Raw genomic sequence first — 17935 nt, forward strand, 5'->3', positions numbered from 1 at the left:
CGAAGACGTCCAATCTTTCCAATTTGCCACTGTACAAAGGCATCTGTTTGTAATGCAGCGCTCCCAAACCGCCCGCCACAGCTGGGCCGTCCCCGTGCCTCACCGTTCCGGCCTAGCACAGCTCCTGAAGGCGCAGGTTCCCCCCAAGGCGTGCTGGGGAGACGAGACCAAAGGCAGCCTCGCTCACCGAGTGCCTCTTCTCGCAGGGCTCGCGGCAGCGGCCGGCAGGAGGAGCAGGCACAGCGGAGCCGCCTGCCCAGAACTCACCTCCCGCGTACAGGCGGCTGCAGGCCGGGACTTCTGGAGCCATCAGAGGCACGGCCCTCGGAAGACGGCCTCTGCGAATTTATCCCGTTATTTTTGAACTAACCTTTGACGACATCGTGGCAAACCACCTCTCTGTCCCCCGTGGAACACCCCTGTCCTAGCGCAGCTCACGCCACGCGAGGCTGTAGGTTTCTCCTCCATCGCTTCACCATCGCTCACCTTCCAGTTCCAAGGGGCTTCTTCACCGCTTCCTCTGCACCACCCAGCACAAGCGTAAAGGCAAAACCGAGCGTCTAAGGTCACCTCCAGCCACGTAACCGACACACAGCGGACAGCAGCTTTATTTGTAAACCCAAACCGTAAAACTGAACGCGGGAGGACTTTTTCATTCTTTAGAATTCACAAATGTACAACGCTAACAGTTCTCGAACAGACTTATTTTTTTTGCAGTATGGGAAGAAAAAAAAACCACTAATGCATCTTGTTATTTCGAAACATCATTGTTTGAATGTGGCTTGTCCCAAACCGGTGTGTACTGCGTACTCAGCAGCTCGTGTACATTACTAAAAAATATTCAGAATCAAGTTAACGTATGCTGGAGCTAGAAGCTGTCATGAGAAGGAGAAAAGGTGCAGCCGGCTCAGGGAGCCTGGAGAACACAGCTACACCGAGTGCCATTAAAACGAGGAGTTATAGATCTAAGTCTCCCCCCAAAAAATGAGCTGATTTGTCAGTAAGTTTTTAGTAAAAACATTTACTGGGTTTTAGCAAGAACCAGTAAGCAAGCTACTGAATAATTCACATTTAAACAGATGGCACTTTTCCAAAGTACTGTGCCCAATTATGAACACAAACGCAGATTTGTTGCCCTGTTCAATTTTAGTCGTTTTTATCTTACATCACGCTTCCCTTTAAGTTTTGTAATCTGCCCGAGCAGCTGCATTTCTTCCTGGCCGTCAGCGCTTCCAATGTGAAAGTGCTCGAACACTTATTTTTACTCTGAAGTCCCCAATACAGCTGTCTCCATCTTAATTGTTCGCTCCCTTTTTTAATACGCAGCACAAATAGGGCCTGCAGTCCTGCGCGGTTCTGCCAAACTGCGGAGAATAGTCCCCCACGGGCTTCCCGTGCTTGTTGAAGACTATTTAGTCTTTAAACATTACACTAAAAACAAACCATTTCATTTTAAATTACAATCTCCTGTATTTTTGACATATCCAGCTTAGGACCTTCACGAAAAATCCACAGCTTTCGGGGTTTTCTCTCTCCCAATATTCCCCAGTTCCTTCTGTCGGGAGCTGGAACTGTTACTTGCTTCATAACCGAACGCTAGGTCGGATGAATGAAAGCATTTTTGTGTACTCGTCAGAGCTGGCCTTCAGTCTCTGGAATAGCCAATGTCACACAGACCACATTTGGAAGATTACATTTTTGCAGATAAATAGGCTGCTTTGTTTTAACGCAGACTTTGCAGGACTGGGGCTGCATACATGAACATCTCAGCCACCCTGCTGAGATCCAGCACCCAATTTCTGCACGCCTTTTAGTCCCCCAGATGATGTATTTGACCCTACTGGTAAAGGGTTTGCTCTGTCACTTAAAATCCATCGCAGAAGGCGTAAATCATTTTCGACATTAAAAGAAACAAGAATAATGTGCATGGCCATTCTGAAATGCAGTTTGAGAGAGAACACGCCGTGCAGCAAAGTTATAAGGATTTACTAGCCTGGTTTCTAGCAGTTTGCAATTAGCACGTAAGCACTTAAACTGGCGAACAGCATCACAATTCATTTAACGCACGATAAAAAATTAGTTCATGAAACAGTGCAGCAGGTAAGGTGCTGAGTACAACTTAGGCAATAATCTTTGAAAGACACTCACCTTCATATGAGTGCATTCTATGTTACAGAGAGAACACATATGGGGGAATATTCTCGGAGACGTAGCATAGTAGTCATTCATCATTGACGGCGTGGGCAGTCTTTTTATCTTCTGGGCATCGGACTGCAGAAACACCGGGAGCCACGATGCTTTCACGATGCCAAAAGGAGACTTCACGGGCCCCTCGGCCTGCGGCTGGAAGGGCTTCTGTCCCGCCGCCGAGCCGCTCTGCGCGGCCGGCTGGCTCGTCCCAGACTCGTGCTGAATTCTTTCGTGCTGGCTTACGGCTGCAAGAAGCTCAGCCGAAAAGGGCGGCTGGGCCAGAGGCGGCATCACGTGCTGGCTCACGGGCGGCTGGACGAGGGGCGGCATGACGGGCGGCATCATGGGCTGCGCCAGGGGCGGCATCAGGGGCGGCATCATGGGCGGCATGACGGGCGGCCCCGTGGGCTGCGACACCGGCTTCACCACGGGGAGCCCAGCGGGCGCTGCGCACAAGCCGGACACCTTGCCCGTAGCCTCGGCTGGAAAAAACGATCGCGAGTTTGAGGAGTCGTTCTGGAAACCCGCCGGCTTCATTAAATCCTGAACCGGGAACACCGGGTTACACGTCACGCCAGGTGGCGGGACGCCCATCGCCACGTTCTGCTCTCGCTGGAAGTCTTCCCTGTTCTCTCCGCTCGATGCTTCAGGGTTATAGACGCGTGATTCGAGGGGATCTTCGTTCAGTACTTCGGTATTGTAAGCACGCACTTCGAGGGGATCTTCGGTGTAACCGTATTTGCTCGCGTGCCCATAATCAATCACTTTACCCTTGACCGCTGCACCGCTCGTTGCGCCCATCGTTTCTTCTCCTCGGCTCGGAGGATGCAGACCCGATAAAGAATGACCCATCTTACGGATCCGTATTTCTCTCAGGATGAGGGGCATGTTTTCGGGCGTCAGCTGGTCGTCTGGGTAGCGACTGAGTTCCTCCAAGTCTTCGTTGGAGAGCCCAAAGCTCGCCAGAATACTGGACGCGCTCTCGGGCGTGTAGCGGTTCTGGGCGTTCGTACTCTGCTCCGGGATCCGGGCCGGGGGGGGCGGCTTCTGCGCGGCGGCCCCAGCCGAGCAGGGGTTGCTATCCCAGCGACTGGTGCGCGCCTCTCCCTTTTGCTCCTGGTGGAGGTTCGTCTTCACCTTTACCTGCCTTGGATCAGCCCTGTGCAGAGTCACCCGAACGTTTATCCTCTGCGAGCCCGTCCACTGGAAGCTTTCCTGTCCCGAAAATCTCTGCGCCGCTCCCTGAGGCGTCCCCGGCGCAGGCTTTCTCTGCAGACCCGCTGCGCCTCCTCCCCTAAAGGATCCCGGAGGCTTTGCGCCGGACGGATTGGGTCCTCTCGGCCTCTGAGGCAGCGCTCCTCGAGGGCTAAACATGGCGCTTTTCAGAAATGCCTGATTGAACCAAGCATAAGGAGGTGCGGAGCGGCCGGTAGCAACTGAGGTCAATTGCTGGAGAGCCAACTGCGTCTTAATTTGGGCAAGCTGTAAAGGAGGAGGGCCCAACAGAAGTGGGCTCGCAATGCCAAGGTTCAAGGAATTCACAAGTGGTGCGAAACTTTCCAAGAACAACACAAAGCTGAAAGTTAAAAGACAAGCATTAGATTGTTTCATCTTTTCACCTGCTTCACGCAGTGGGTTCTATAACCAGGGAGAAAAGCAAGGGAGCTCACACAACAGCACTTTAAGGACACTTTAAGTGGTACTCTCTGAACGCGAAATCCTGTTGCACAAAACCTTTTGCTGCACAGTCTTACCCAACAGACAGCCGTTAAGCAAACGAGCTGTACCCAAGGAGTGCCATGTCACAGATAACGCACCTAGCGAGGACATTCTTTCAACAGCATTGTCTAAGACTTGACACCGCAGCTGAGAACAGTTTGCATCTATTTAAATTTGGAGCTACATTAGGAGCAGTAAGCCAAAGTCTTAAAACCCTCTCCCAATGTTTACCAAGTATGACTTGTAAGTGAAATCATTATGTGGAGAATTCAAAGCGGTTACAGCTTGGGCGTCTGGTTATTGTGGGATCAAGCTGAAGACAGCAGAACAGCGTTCAGGGGGACACTCCCACAGCGATCCCCACGGGCAAACTACAATATCCTGCAAGCATTCAGCGGGTGTGACAGCGTCTGAGCTGTGTGTCTGGAAGATTTCCATTTCGCAGATGTTAAAGGCACGATCTTATACCGAAACAACTCAAAAGAAAAAGGTGCAGAGTCGTTTCAGAACTGAAGCTGTGCTCAAGAATAAAACCAGCAGAGTGGCAGTGGGAACCACCTCCTTCTATTTCAGCTGCAAGCACCGAGGACTCGATCCTGTAAAGCAGTAAGGCACGCACAAAAGTAGGGAGCACAGGACAAAGCGACGCCAGTCTAACAGAAGCTGACACACCGCAGGGCTTTGCCTTCCGGACACGCGCTCATCAGCACCAGGTGCCTCACCTGCCGGTTCTGCCTGCGTTCGCAGCCCCCCAAACGGCAGAATCGATCCCAAGAAGTCCTCGCTCCAGCCCTTGTCAGCGCGCAGCCCCCCAGCCCCGGCTAACCCGCTGCCTTGCAGCAGCGCGCTCGGTTCGAGTTCCAGCAGCAGCTTGTCACTAAGCAGAGGAGCGCCGGGCACGCAGGCGCAGCCAGCCCTAACCCCGCGCTCCGCGTCGAGGCCCTGGTGTCGCCCACACCACCTCCTCCACGGGCCTTGAGGCGAAACCTGCCCTGAGCTGACTCCTGACGGCAGTTTTCCAAGGGAACGGAGGCGCCTCTCTCAGGACTGCTCTCTGCAAGGACGGCAGGTGTGGAGTGTGAGAAGCCCAACTCAAAACCCGCACGTAGCTGGAGGCTGGGAGAGGTGAGCCACGCACGAGCAGCAAGTTTCACGTTCTGAGGATGAATTCCTGCGACCTGTCCCTACCTGTACGTTCACTGTTTCACGCTCCATCCCGCTATTTCACTTCAACCAAGGAAAACCTGAAGTCAGACCAAGAAGAAACAGCAGCTACAGGACCATTAGCTACGTCCCTTCTCCACCACGAAACACGTGAAGGAGCCCACCCCCACCAGACAGCAACCCCAGAGCCGGGGCCTCTCATCCCCCGCTCCTTACCAAATCTTCCCCCTCCCGCAGCAAACTGCACCGCAGTTCAGTGGTAGCCGCTGGGCCCGCCAAGTCCGTTTGAGACCATTTCAAAACAGAGCATTACGCAAACAACCCCGAAGTCACCTCCTGCCTTTCAGTTTGCTCTCCTCTGGAACTCTCGTCACTGCAGGGCAAGAACAAAACAACCTCTCAGCAAATTGATTTGGAAAGCAGTTGGAGAGAACAATATCAGAGCCGCCCAGAACAAGGACAGGGAACATTTTAAAAATAAACGTGCAGCTTTGCAAACTGAACCTGAGTTCGGTGGGTCGGGAAGCTCCCAGGGGAGATGTCCAGGAGCTCACGAGAACGGAATTCCCGTCACTGCGACTTCCAGGCGCTGCAGGCTTCAGCCCCGGCACGCTCCCACGCCGCTACCTCGCGGCGTGACGTGGCTGCACACACCTCTCGGCCCTCAGCAGGCAATTAACTGAGCCACAAACGAGGATCTGGGAAGCGGCAGGTAGCAAAAGCCAACTGCTATAATGCACGGTCAGTCTGGCAGCAAATGCCAGGAGGAGGCGGCTTCTGCTTTGGGACAATTTTTAAAGTTATCGCTCCAGAAAACTCCTAAGGCACAGGGCTGTGCGCAATGGGGAAACGGGCGCAGGCTCGCTTCACCCCGTGGAGCACTACTGCAATAAAACATTTTAAAGCAAAACAGCTTGAGTTTAGTTTGCTTTTCAGCAAGCATTCTACAGCTCAATGTGAGAATAACCTCTTCCGACTTTGTTTTAGCGATAGTACTCCAAAGTGACTGGAGGCCCTTCGTTTAGCATGCTAAAAGCATAAGAGTGGCCTTGCTGAGCGTACCAGACCAGAGGTGTTAACTGAGCAAGATGGTGAAAATGAGACTTTCCCCAGAAGCAACACGCAAAATCCTGCACGCCGTTCAGGGCTTGCTAACCCCGGACCCGCTACCTTAGCCTCCAAAACAGAACCACACCAGAAGCGACCTTCCGGGCGAGGAGCCCTTCCCGTGGCGGCAGCAGCCAGGAGCCCAGCCGCGCCTTGTTCCATCTCCCCAGCCTCAGCGCACGTTCAGCGATAACTCACCGCTTCCCTTTTTCAGCTCTCCAGCCTGCTCACAGACTCTCCGTGCGTGGCTAAAGCCACCCAAGCGAAGCGAACCAGGCAGGGATGTTAACGAAGGCGACAATTTACTAAACCAACCTGGAGTCAAGCCGATAACGAGAGGCAGAAAATTGCAGTGCCAGGGCACAGGGCGCACCAGCCGGAGGCACGTACCAGCAGCGCTGCCGGGAAGAAAAAGGGAAATGCAGCACCACTGCAATCCCTCAGCACTGCCACGGTCAAGCTCTTAGTGTCAAAGGTGGGGGGAAAAAAAAGGTGCGTACATCTTGAAGCCGTTTCAGTGGTCAGCTGTGGACAGCGGCAACATCTCCAGGCCAGCCGTGCAACACAAAAATCGATCCCAGACAGCACGAGGCTGAAGCTGCAGGTTTGGCAGTGGGACCTCACGAAGATCGTGGCGGCTGCTCTTCCCTCTAGCCACAGGAGAGGCTTTGTCAGGAGATTCAGTCTAGCACAGCCACTGCAAGGACAACTTTCTGCTGCTTTGTCTCTGTCAACGGCACCGAATTTCCTGGGTACGCGCTAGCTACAGAGCACCAGAGGGCCGCACGCCTGCCCCAGCAGCGGGGCGCTGGAAGCGCGTGGGGGGCTGACCCCGGCAAGCAGCCGAGCGCCCACGCGCTCGCTCCCCGGCGCGAGAGGAAGGGCAGAAGCGAGAGATGAGGGCTTGAGATAGACACGAGAGGTGAAGGGGGGCAGAGCAAAGGCGGCCACTCGCTCACCACCTCCCACGGGCAGGTGGTGCCGAGCACGGCGTCCCGCACGGCTGGAGCGGCACGCACCCGGGTGAACACACGGGTACACGGGGTAGCAGGGAGCCAGCACCGGAGGGAAAATAAACGAAAGCAACGCCCCCATCTCCTTGCAAGCGCACCGAGCAGCACGCGGAGCGCCACCCGAACTGCGTCGGAACTGGAGCCCTCCACCTCTGCTGGTCCGGCTGCATTGGATCAAACAAACCCCAAACGGGAGGAATTCGAGTTTGGCCCAAGTCAGTCTGCTGCCCTAGAAACACCGAACCAACCGCGGGCACGGTAACAGCCTAAAGATCAAACTCGGCTTTTGGTGCTTGCTTTGCTCCAGAGCTACGCGCCCGTACCGAAACGGCCGCTGCCCCGCGAGAGGAACGCGGCTCTGCGCCACGCTGCCCGCCGCACCCAGGCGGCACCACCACACACCTACCGAGGAGCACACGGAACAGAAGCCCAGAACCGCCTGGGTCGGAAGAGACCTCCGAGGTCACCGAGTCCAACCTCTGCCCTAACACACGTCCTCCCAAACGCATTCAGGAACAGGCTGCGGAAACCTGAGGCGCTAACCTGAGATCCGCTCCTGCCTCTGTGTTTTCCTCTTCGGCAGCACTGGGAAGCGAGCCCGCGGGCAGCCTGCCCCAGCTCCGGTCAATTGCGGTGTTCTCGCTCCTCCCGCGCAAGCCACAGCTTGGTGCCCCCCCTCCTGCGCTCACCGTGTCTGTCCTGGCCCCCAGGGTGAATCCGGCGCCAGGGCACAGCTCCCCGCTGCCCACGGGGCCAGCGCCGCGCAGCCCCGGTGGTCACCCAGAGCACACGGGATTGAAACGAGTGCCCCCAGGGTGTGCCCCACGGCCAGCTGCGGCAGCGATCCTGAACGGGAGGAGGACGCCTGGAGCACACAAGGAGCAAGCCACAGGGCAGCAGTAGCGGTAAGAGAGGAAAACAAACACAAGCAGAGCAGCGGCGCTCACCCACCTCCTGCCGCGGCAAGGCGGCCGCTCAGCCGGGCTCCAGCGCACCCGACCTCGGCAGCCGCAAAGCAGCCCCCGCTCCGTGCTCCTCTGCCCCGGTTTTATGGCCGAGCTGTCCCGCGGTAGTTGCAGCCCCCGGGCCGCCGCGTTGGCTGTGCCGGCCGTCCCCTCCCAGCCTCCCGGCCACCCCCAGCTGGGAGGAGAGCCCTGAGGCCGCCAAGCGCTTCCCCGTGACCCTCGCGTAGCCCCGTGCGACTGCGGCGAGCACCCCGAGCGCTGCCCCAGCCAGGCCCCACAGCGCTCACTAACACAGCTCGCTGATAAAACGCCCCCGGGAGGCTGCGCCGCCCGCCCTGGCCAAGGGCACGACGCACCTCCTGCTGGGCCACGAGCTGCGAGCCCACCTGAACCAGCTCCCTGGGGGCTGACGGAACAGAGAGGGCTCACGAGCCGGTCACATCCCCGGACACGAGCTCCCCAGACACCGACAAGGCGAGGAAAGCTGCTGTTCCTTCCTTTTCACCTGGCGAGGCCGCGGCAGACCCGCGGGGACGTGATGACACCCACCCACCCTTCCCCTGCAGCCTCCAGAGCCAGAGCCCTCATGCAGGCCCCCTGCTCTCGCAGTTTCACACCGACAGCAGCCTCCCAGAGGGTCCGGGTTATTCCTTTCCCTCCTCGAACACCCCCTCCGCTCTGTTGCCCCACACGACGCCGTCAGCGTCCCGTCGGGAGCCGTGCCCTCTTTCTGGCAGGCACAAGGCACCCCCCGCCGGGTGCTCTGCCCCCTCAGCCCACCCCACGCCTCTTCTGGCAGCACCTTCCAGGCCGAAGGAGGTGAAAACCTCCCCGGGCTCCTGCCCGAGCCCTCCCGCGCACCGTGCCACCCAGGAGCCGGCCGCCTCGGGGCACATTGCTGCGCATCCCCAGCTGCTGGAGGGCGGAGGATCCGCTGGGAGCCGGACCTGCGCCGCTGGGCTCAGCGGGATGCGGCGGAGGCGCTGCCGGCGCCGTCAGGAACAAGGTGCCAGGCAGGCTCAGCCCCGGGGCGAACCCTTCAGCCACACCTGGACGTTCAAAAAGCCGAGGGGCGGCTGGAAGAAGGCTGGCGACCACCAGGACTGCGCTGCGTGGGCCCTGGCCACAGGGGCCAGAAGGGAAAAGCAGTCTAGGAGGTGAAGGAAAGAGGGGGAAAAAAGCACCAGCGAAGCCAAGGCGTTTCCCGGTCAGCTCCCGCAGGCAGGCTCACGCACAGCCAGGCTCCGAACAACGGCCACGGGAAGCCAAAAAACAGCCCAGGAGGAGCTGCAGCCCGGCCGGACGCAGCGCCACGCACAGCACCGCTCACTGAAACCTGCCCAAAAGGTTCCGTCCCAGCCTTCCTCAGGTTCAGTGCACCAAACACAGACAAAAAATTAAATAAATAAATCTGCGCAAGGGTTTCGCCAAGTAATTCTTAAAAGAAGCCAAAAAAAGGTCATTCCAGCACCTTTATTGAATATTGGCAGCAGCAAAGTACCGGCCTTTGGGAGTTTTTTTTACTTTCTACATCAAATTTCCGAGCACCACAACCCCTGCACGCTGTTTTCTCCGCACAGACATCGACACACGTGCACCAGCCCTGAGGCACACGGAGCTCTGCACACCTGACGGGGAGTCCCCTAGACACAGAGCAAACAGGAACACTTCTGCCTAGACCTTCTTTTTAAAAACCTCTCCACACAAAATAATTAACTTGATGGCGAAGAAATGAGATATTTTATTTGCCTTTAAATCTGAAACACTGGGAAAACGTTCCGGTGTTCTCCCCGGCTCATACCAGAACGCGGAGCTCTTCTGTGCACGTTAGCGTGGGTACGTTAGGGCCACTGAACTCAGCCCCAACACAAACGGTAAGATATTTGGGGAAAAAGAAGAAGGAAGAGCAATCCAGCCGTGCAGCAGGGAGCAGCAGGGTTTGCAGCCACTTGGAACCCCACCCCTGGACAAACACCGCTCGGTTGTATCACTTGTTGTACGAGTTGGAAAAGGAGAGACATCAGTCTGCCCCTTATGTCCTCCGCCCTTCAAAACTGCACGATTGTTCCGTTAGTTCTGGCAGATTTTTCTTTTAAAACTGGACAAAAAAGCAATCAAAGATGCTCATTGCCCTTGAGGAGCGCCTTTTCAATAGGGAAAATAATTACCTCACTCCTATATCCACCCTCTTCAAGAGCTCACAACCTCCGAGACCTCACATCCAAAACGCCCAACGACCGATCCCATATGGGGGGAGAACACAGCCCAAAGCTGGCCCCGTGTTTCACTGTCAGGAATGGGCTACAAAAGAAAACAACAGTCGCCCACATTGGTTTAAAACACAATAGATTTTAATGACTCGTTTAGATAGTTTTTTAAATGACCCTGGAGAAAAATAAATTAAAAATTGAACAGTATTACACTGCTGTATTAAAGTTGTAACTGGGTGCACGTTCTATTGGAACTGGGCACACACACTGAAGTGGGACGTGTCTAAGCTTCAAAAACAGTCAGATCTCCAAACATCTGGAGCTTCCTACATAAGAGATTACACTGGTGCCTGAAATGGAAAGAATTTAGTTGTTTTTTCATCTCTTTTTACCAGTTCCAAGCAACCCTTATCTCCTTCAAAGCCGATAAATCACTCACAAGAGGAGGGCCGGTGAAGCTGGCTCCCAGCACCTCGGCGTGCGGTGCCAGAAGACGTGAACCTTGCGGTCTGGGCTCCCCAGGGACCTGGCACCGAAAACCGACCTCTTTTGTTACCCAGCGGGCGCGTTCCCTCATTCAGGGGCCGCTTGTTACACCACAGCCCCTGTCCCCGAACCCAACGCCAGCTTCTCCTTGGTTTATTTTAAGAGCGCTGCCCGTAGGGGCTCAGCTCGCGGCCTGAACTCCCACCGAAACCCACCCCACCGGGGCGGGAGCAGGCGAAGGGCAGCAGCGCACCGCCCGGAGCCCTTCCCCCGGTAACACCCGTGAGGTAAATAAACCCGGGCTGCACCACTGAGCCCGGTAACGCAACGGAGCCGCCGTGCCGGGACCCCGGCCGCAGGCAGACGAACGCCGGGGCCCTGCCGCCCGCCTGGGGGCGCCTCGGGCATGCCCCAGGAGGCCCCAGGAGGCCCTGACCGGCCCCGGTCCTCCCCCCGCCCCCCCCCCGCCGCCATTTTGTGCCTCCCCTCAGCCCGGGGGCGGCCGGGGGCCGAGCGCCTACCTCCGGCAGGCCGCAACCCAGCCGCGCCGCTCGGCTCGGCTCCGCGCCGCTCCCCGCTCCTCCCGCCGCCGCCCCGGGCCGGGCCGGGCCGAACCAGGCCGGGCCGGGCTGGGCCGCACCGGGCCGGGCCGCACCGGGGACGCACCGCGGGCCGGGAAGCGGCGGGCGCTGCGCACTGCGCCTGCGCACTGCCCCCCCCCCGCTCCCGTTGCGGCTCTGCGCAGGCGCAGAGCGCGGCCGCTAGTTCGGGCACGCATGCGCACAGCGCACACGAGGCCGCGGAGCGGCCGGCCGCTCGGTGAGGGCATGGCGCCCGCAGTGCGCATGTGCGGCCGCGCTCCCGCAGCCTGAGGAGGAGTGCGCATGTGCCAAGCGTGGCTGGGGGGGGGGACCCGCCTTTGGTGCCGCAGGGCATGCCGGGAGGGCTCCTCCCTATTTAAGCGGCACGCCGCGGCCGCCATCTTAGTGCGCGGTGGCGGCGCCAAGCGGCCGTGAGGCGCTCGTGAGGTGCCCTGGGTGCGATGAGGAGTCAGTGCCTGTCCTTATTTTCCTAATAAACACAGGCACAGAGCCTGAGGCTTCTGAGGCTCTGACTCACCCAGGCTCCCTGGGCTGTGTGCTTCCTTTTTGCAGCAGCAGCAGCGTTAATGCCTGGTAGTTGGGAGCAGGCTGGAGCCTCTAATACACTCGCTTCCCCAAACGTAATTAACCAAGCATTGTTTGCTAAGCACAATTAGCCAAGCGCGATTACCCAAACACAATTAACCAAGCCCAATTAACCAACCACAACCTGTAGCTTTGGTGCTGACCGCACAGCCCAAAAGGGCCCATCGCTGGGGGCAGCCTGGCGAGGTCTGGGCGCAGGGAGCTCTGAGGAGGCAGGGTGCCTGCGAGAGCTGCCACGTTACGTCCCAAAAACACCACATCAGATGCCAAACCTAACCACAGGGGCAGCCAGAAACGCTGCTGCTGCGTCACGGTGACCGTACCCAACCAAGCACGCACGGTACAAAGCAGGCATGGGACCAGCCCTGCCCAAAACCACGCCGTCTGCTCACACGGAGCCTGTGGCAGCCGGCAGCCGCCCACCCGGCTCATCACTTGAGTTCAGGACAGCACAGGAGCCTTGCGTGCAGCCACCGGGAATGATTCACCGGCGCTGGGCTTCCTGACAAAGCTGGGCTGACACAGAAATGGCTCGCTGGTCTTTGTCTCCAAACCTGTTCAGCTCCTCTCCAGCACATCAGGCTTGGAAACCTTTAAAGGTCAGGCTTCCAAATGTTCTTGGCTTTTGCAACGCGCCTGGAGCCATCCAGCCCTGCAGCCCGTGCCTTCTACAGACCACAGGCATTCCTTACTCCCACCGCAGCACAGCGAGGCAGTGGAAAAACACGGCATCGTTTGGGGGAGGTGGAAGCCGTAATTCCTAAGCTTGGGAATCGAATTTGCAGCTAAATTACTCGACGTGTGCCTGCGTCTGTTCTGCCATTCCCAGGCCAGCACGATGGTCCTCACTGAGAAAGTCCTCTGGGAGGGGAAACTGGTTGTCGACTAGAAGAGAGGTTCAGCTTTTACGGCGAGACCACTGGGCTCTGCCAGAGTTGTCTGTGGTTTTAGGAGCCTCCCAAAGGCAGACTCTGCCCAGAACCTGCTGGGAGGCTGAAACATCTTGCTGGGAAAGAACCGTTTGGGTCAAATGCTCTATAAACAAAAGACGAGATGAACGCTCAGCCTGCACAGCACTGCTGTGCTGCTCCTGTGGATGGTGCTGCCGTGACAGCTGTAAAACATTACAGCCAAAAATAAGAAATTGAATTTGAGTCACAACACGCTGAGCTCCGAGCACAAAGGAGGCAGGGCTCTGAGAGCCAAATTCTTTTCGCCTCCATCACCTGAAAGCCTTCCTAGCTGAGGGGATCTTCCTCGGAGAGAGGCCAAGAGATTTTGCAGGGAGGAACAGGGCGAGAGGAGGCGCGGATTAAGCACCAAGAGGGGGTGTGATGAGAGGAAAACACGCAGAAAAGGATGATTTCTGTGCCTGGTTGTGTGGGGTGAGCGTGGGGAGCAGTCTGCAGAGGGGTGCCCCGTCCCTGCGGGTGCACAGCCAGCCACCAGGCACGCTGGGCCTGGCTGACAGCCACAGCCTCTGCTCAACATCCAGTGGCAATTACAGAAGCGTGGTCTTAAAAGGCATCATTAAGAGGGTAACATTAAATAAGCACCGGGACCTTTGGGAATGTAAACACGTAGGCTGCTTACACAACCCGAACCTGTCTGCCATCCCCTGCCGTGCTGACACCAGCTCCGGCCGCGTCCCCAGCAGCTCCGCTCCTGCCAGGGGCGCCGCCACCCGCAGGGCTCTGCTTGCTGCGAAATTCGTGAGATGCAAAGCGCAGGAGGCAAAGGGACACAAGTCTTACGGCTCTGCGGGAGTTTCAGACAAGTCTGACCCTGTCCTGGCCACAGCTACGTCTCAGACGCTGCCCCTGCAAACAGGGAGGTGCGTATAACGCTGAATAACCTCAAGTTCAGGGCAGCGTGGACGTTTTCCCAGGCCTCACCCTTGGAAGTGGGTTTGATCGCTTCAACCGCGAGGTGACACGGCTGACGAGCATATAAACGCTCATCCTGAACACTGAAAGCACAGACAAGGGGTGTGCGTGTGCAAGCACGACGAGGAATCTCCCTCCCTTCCACGTAACCCCAAGCTGCCTTCATCACTCCTGCTGTCAGGCCGGGATCTGGCAGGGGGACAAAATCCTCCGGCTCCCAGCTGCTCCCCCGTCACCGCCACGCGGCGAAGCCTGGCCCCGTGTCCGTGTTTCCCAGCCGCTGGGCTGACACCAGCAGCGTGGGACAGGACCGGGAGCGATTGGTTTTGCTTCTGGCTGTCCTGCAGGGGCTGTGCAGGGGGGGGGCAGGAATTCGGGGGCTTCCCCTCAAGGTCCGATCCCTCTGAGGCAAGCGGTGTGCCCGCGGGTGGGCCGTTTGTCATCACACCGTGCGGGAAAGGGCTGAGAGCCAGGGCTGGGGGCAGCGGGGTGGGATAACCACAGCCCGGGCACGGTGGTGCTGGGGCTCACGGAGCTCTGGCCACCACCTGCACCGCCAGGAGCACCCGCGGTGCACCCGCAGCAAAAAGGAGGCTGGCAGGAGCGGGTGCCACGCACACCGGGGTGCCAAAATCCCCAGCGGATGGGGGAGACCACATCGAGGGGACCCGCAGACCCCACCGCAGCCTCCTCGGGTCCCCGCACTCCCCCCGCCGCTGAAAACCACCCAAAAGGCTGCAAAAGGAGCTCGCGGGAGCGCTCCTCCTGAAAACTGGCAGGAGCGAGCCTGGGGAGGGGAGCTCCACGGGGCTGGGAGCCCGGGTCTGTACGGGTGCTGCAGCTGCTCCTGGCCCCAGCAGCGGGGTGGTGCTTTCCCGGCCCGATCTCTGGGGCAAAACCAGCCTGTTTTGGGGGAGACGCGCTTCCTCCGGTCTCGGCTGGCTCCTGCGCCCCGCAGCAGCTGTGGCTCCGGGCTGGGAGGTTTCCCAGCAGATGGTGCCTCTGAGCTGGGAGCGCCGCAGACGGGACGGATCCTGCACGGCCGAGCCAGCGCCTCGCAGCCTCTCGGGGACGGATCATCCGTGGGACCGAGGTGGATCCGCTTCGATCTGCTCCTGCCGCACCTGCCCCCTGGCTCCTGCTGGAGATGCTCTGCTCGCTTCGGGTACCGAGCCTCAAAACCTCTCGCCAGAGACGTGCCGCACTGCGTCTTGGTCACTGCGACGTGCCGGTGGCGGCACGGCTGCCAAGGGATCCTGAGCCCTTCCTGTGGCCTCAGGCAGCAATGCCCGGAGAAAGGGCACCCAGGAGCAGCCCCGCAGCCTGCACAGGCGAAGCCACGCGCGCAAACAGGGCAATGGGAACAAACTGAGATAGCTGGGGTTGCGAGGAGATGAAAGCCTGGTTCAGGTGCGAGCAGCGCCGGCAGCAGCAGCAGGCAGAGGGGGGTTTGCTGATGCTGCCAGGGCATCAATCCAGCGCCGGGAGCTCACCTCGCTTCCACGGTCACAGCGGGAAGCGGGGCGGCTGCCCCAGGAGAGGAGCGAACCGCCCGCCCCCAACCCCCCAGGGGTTTTCCCAGGGCTGCGGCTGGGTTTTGCCACACGCAGCACCCGTCCTCGCCCCGTCCTCCCCACGCAGAGCGGCCGAGCTCCTGCCCCGAGCGCCACGGGGCCAGCCCCGGGCTCTGTGCCCCCTGCTGCACCCCAGGGCACGGCCGTGGCTGCAACAGGAGACGCGGGACGGCCCCGGCACCTGCTGCCCCCGGCACCAATCCATCGGCATGAACTCAGTGGCGTGGCCCGCGGAGGGGCGCGAGGCCGGCGGCTGGTGCCAGCAGGCGGGTGCTGGGAGCGCTGGGAGCGCTGGGAGCACTGGGAGCACTGGTGCCGGCGCTGCCCGCCCAGCCACACGCCACCAGCAGCTCGGGTGCCACGTCCTGCCCCCCGAGTGCCACCTCTGGCACCGCTCCGGCCCCGGGGGAGAGCAGCTCGCGCGCGTCCCAAAAGGGCTTGGACGACGGCCACGCCGCTGCGGAGCCGGGCGCCGGGATTATCGCCCGCCCAGCAGCTCCAAGGGACGCCCCAATTTCCTCCCAGCGATCCCAAACGGCCGCCGCGCCCCCCTCCCCGCGTGCCCCACAGCCCCGGTGCCCCCCCGGGAGCAGAGCGGCCGGGGCCAAGGGCCTGATCCTGCTCGGTGCAGTCAGGAGTGGCGCAGGGGAACGTCTGGGGACTAAAAGGGACGTTTTGGAAGGGCCGACAGCTCGGGGCCTGCTCCGCAGCCAGCGCTCAGCGTGGCGAGGTCCCAACCCGAAACGGGGGCCCAGGCGGACCCCAAAGCGGCGCAAACCCACCCCAAAACGCCAGCGGGACGGGGAGGGGAGAGGAGCGAGGCGCACCCGAAGCCGGGGCCAGCGGCCCCAAGCAGGAACCGGGAGGAGGCGGCGGGCAGGGGACGGGGCGCGGGGGGCTGCCGGCTGCCACCCCCGCGGGACGGGGCCCCCGGTGTCCCCATGGCGTCCCCGGGGGCTGTATTTAAAATTCCTGCGGCTGCAGCTGGGGCCGGGACGAGCCGTCCCCGTGTCCCCGTGTCCCCGGCGCATTGGTGACATTCCCGGGCCTCGGCCAGGCCCCCGCCGGCCTTCGCTGACCTTGGGGGGCTGCCGGTAACCCCGCGGCGCGGGGATGGGCCCCTCCGGTCCCCCAGGCTCACGCCGGCACCCACGGGGCTGCGGGGAGAAATGGGGAGCCGGGGGGGGGGGGGGGGGGATGCCGCGGCAGCAAAGCCCCACCGGTGGGACACGGCGGGGAGGGGGGGGGACACCCGGTACCCACGGACCCCCCGGTGTCAGCGCCCCGGTGCCGCCCCGGTTGGGGCCCCGCGGTTATTTTTACCGGCCCGCAGCAGCCGCCCGGCCATAGAAGGAGCCCTCAGGCACCCCGGGACTGCCCCCGGTGCCCCCGGTGCCACCTCGGGGGGGGGGCAGCGGAGGGGGGGCGGGCACCTCGCCCCCCCCCCGGACCCCTACCGGGTACCGGGGGATGATACCGGGGGATGATACCGGGGGCAGGCACAGCACGGGGCAAGGGGTCCGGTGCTGTGAGCCCCCCGGGGGGGTGACTCCGTCCCCACGGGGGTCCCCCCCACGCCCCCGGTAAACCCCATCCCCCGGTGCCGCCCCCCCCGGGATACCACGGGGCACCGGGGGCCGATACCGGGGGCAGGCACAGCACGGGGCTGGGGGGTCCGGAGCCGGTGCTGCGAACCCCCACGGGGTGAACCCTTTCCTACGGGGGTCCCCCCCCCCGGTAAACCTCATCCCCCGGTGCCCCCCCCCCGATAATCCCCATCCCCCGGTGCCCCCCGGTATACCACCAGGACCCCCCGGTAAACCCCCAGGACCCCCCGGGGACGTGCAGCGGGGATGGAATTTGCGCCCTCCCCCCCCCCGCCCCGCTCCGCTCCGGGGTCGTTCCGGTCCCCTCCCACTCACCGCCGGAACGGGTCGAGGGGCACCGGGAGGGGAACCGGGAGGGGAACCGGGGGGGTCCCGGGCCCCCGCTGCCGGGACGCGGAGCCTCCGCCGCCCGCCGCCGGCATCTCGGAGGGGAGCAACGGGGGCCCGCGGGCGGCAGCGCCGCCGAGAGGGGCTTGGCTCCGCCTTGGGGACGGGGGGGGGGGGCACCGGGGGGGGGTTACCGGGAGGGTACCGGAGGGGTACCGGGGAAGGGGCTGCCCCCCCCCCACGGGGGTCACCCCCTCGGGGGGGGGCGACCCCCGGGGAGGGCGGGGGGGGGCAGCCCCGGTGCCACGCGCCCGCCACGTGACAGCCGCCGCCACCGGCAGCCCCCGCCCCGCCCCGCCCCGCCGTGTTTACCCGCTGCCCGCCAACCGGCGGCTCGCTAACAGGTCCGCCCCGCGGATATTTTGTAACGGCTCCTGCCATTGGGCGCCGCCCCCCCGCCAATCAGGGCGGCGGGGCGTTATTTACATTGCCCTCGGTCA

At 60.8% G+C, this 17935-nt stretch overlaps 1 protein-coding gene and 1 long non-coding RNA gene across 5 annotated transcripts in view; both read right to left on the bottom strand.

Annotated features, from left to right (window-relative positions):
• ZNF638 (zinc finger protein 638) overlaps positions 1–17587 on the bottom strand; it is a 54677-nt gene extending 37090 nt beyond the window's left edge. For 2 of the 3 annotated variants that reach the window (XM_083835010.1, XM_083835009.1), the window contains exons 1-2: positions 11376–14344; positions 2149–3766 (exon numbers count right to left, since the gene is read on the bottom strand). In XM_083835010.1, coding sequence (XP_083691136.1) covers positions 2149–3766; positions 11376–11836 — 2079 coding nt within the window. In that variant the 5' untranslated portion in view covers positions 11837–14344. Of the gene's footprint in view, positions 1–2148; positions 3767–11375; positions 14345–17423 lie in introns of those variants that run through there. The other variant, XM_083835011.1, reaches the window with a different exon arrangement.
• LOC310899064 lies at positions 3773–8286 on the bottom strand. Of its 2 annotated transcripts, XR_014583959.1 has the most exons (4): positions 5578–8286; positions 5290–5446; positions 5098–5153; positions 3773–4963 (listed from the first exon to the last, which is right to left on the bottom strand). It is a non-coding gene; the product is annotated as an uncharacterized lncRNA (long non-coding RNA). The 2 variants fall into 2 exon arrangements; XR_014583960.1 differs by having other exon boundaries at positions 3773–5153.
• Positions 17588–17935: the final 348 nt, after the last annotated feature.

Source organism: Anser anser (genome assembly GCF_964211835.1).
Source record: "Anser anser genome assembly, chromosome: 4".
In the NCBI taxonomy this organism is placed as follows: Eukaryota; Metazoa; Chordata; class Aves; order Anseriformes; family Anatidae; genus Anser; species Anser anser.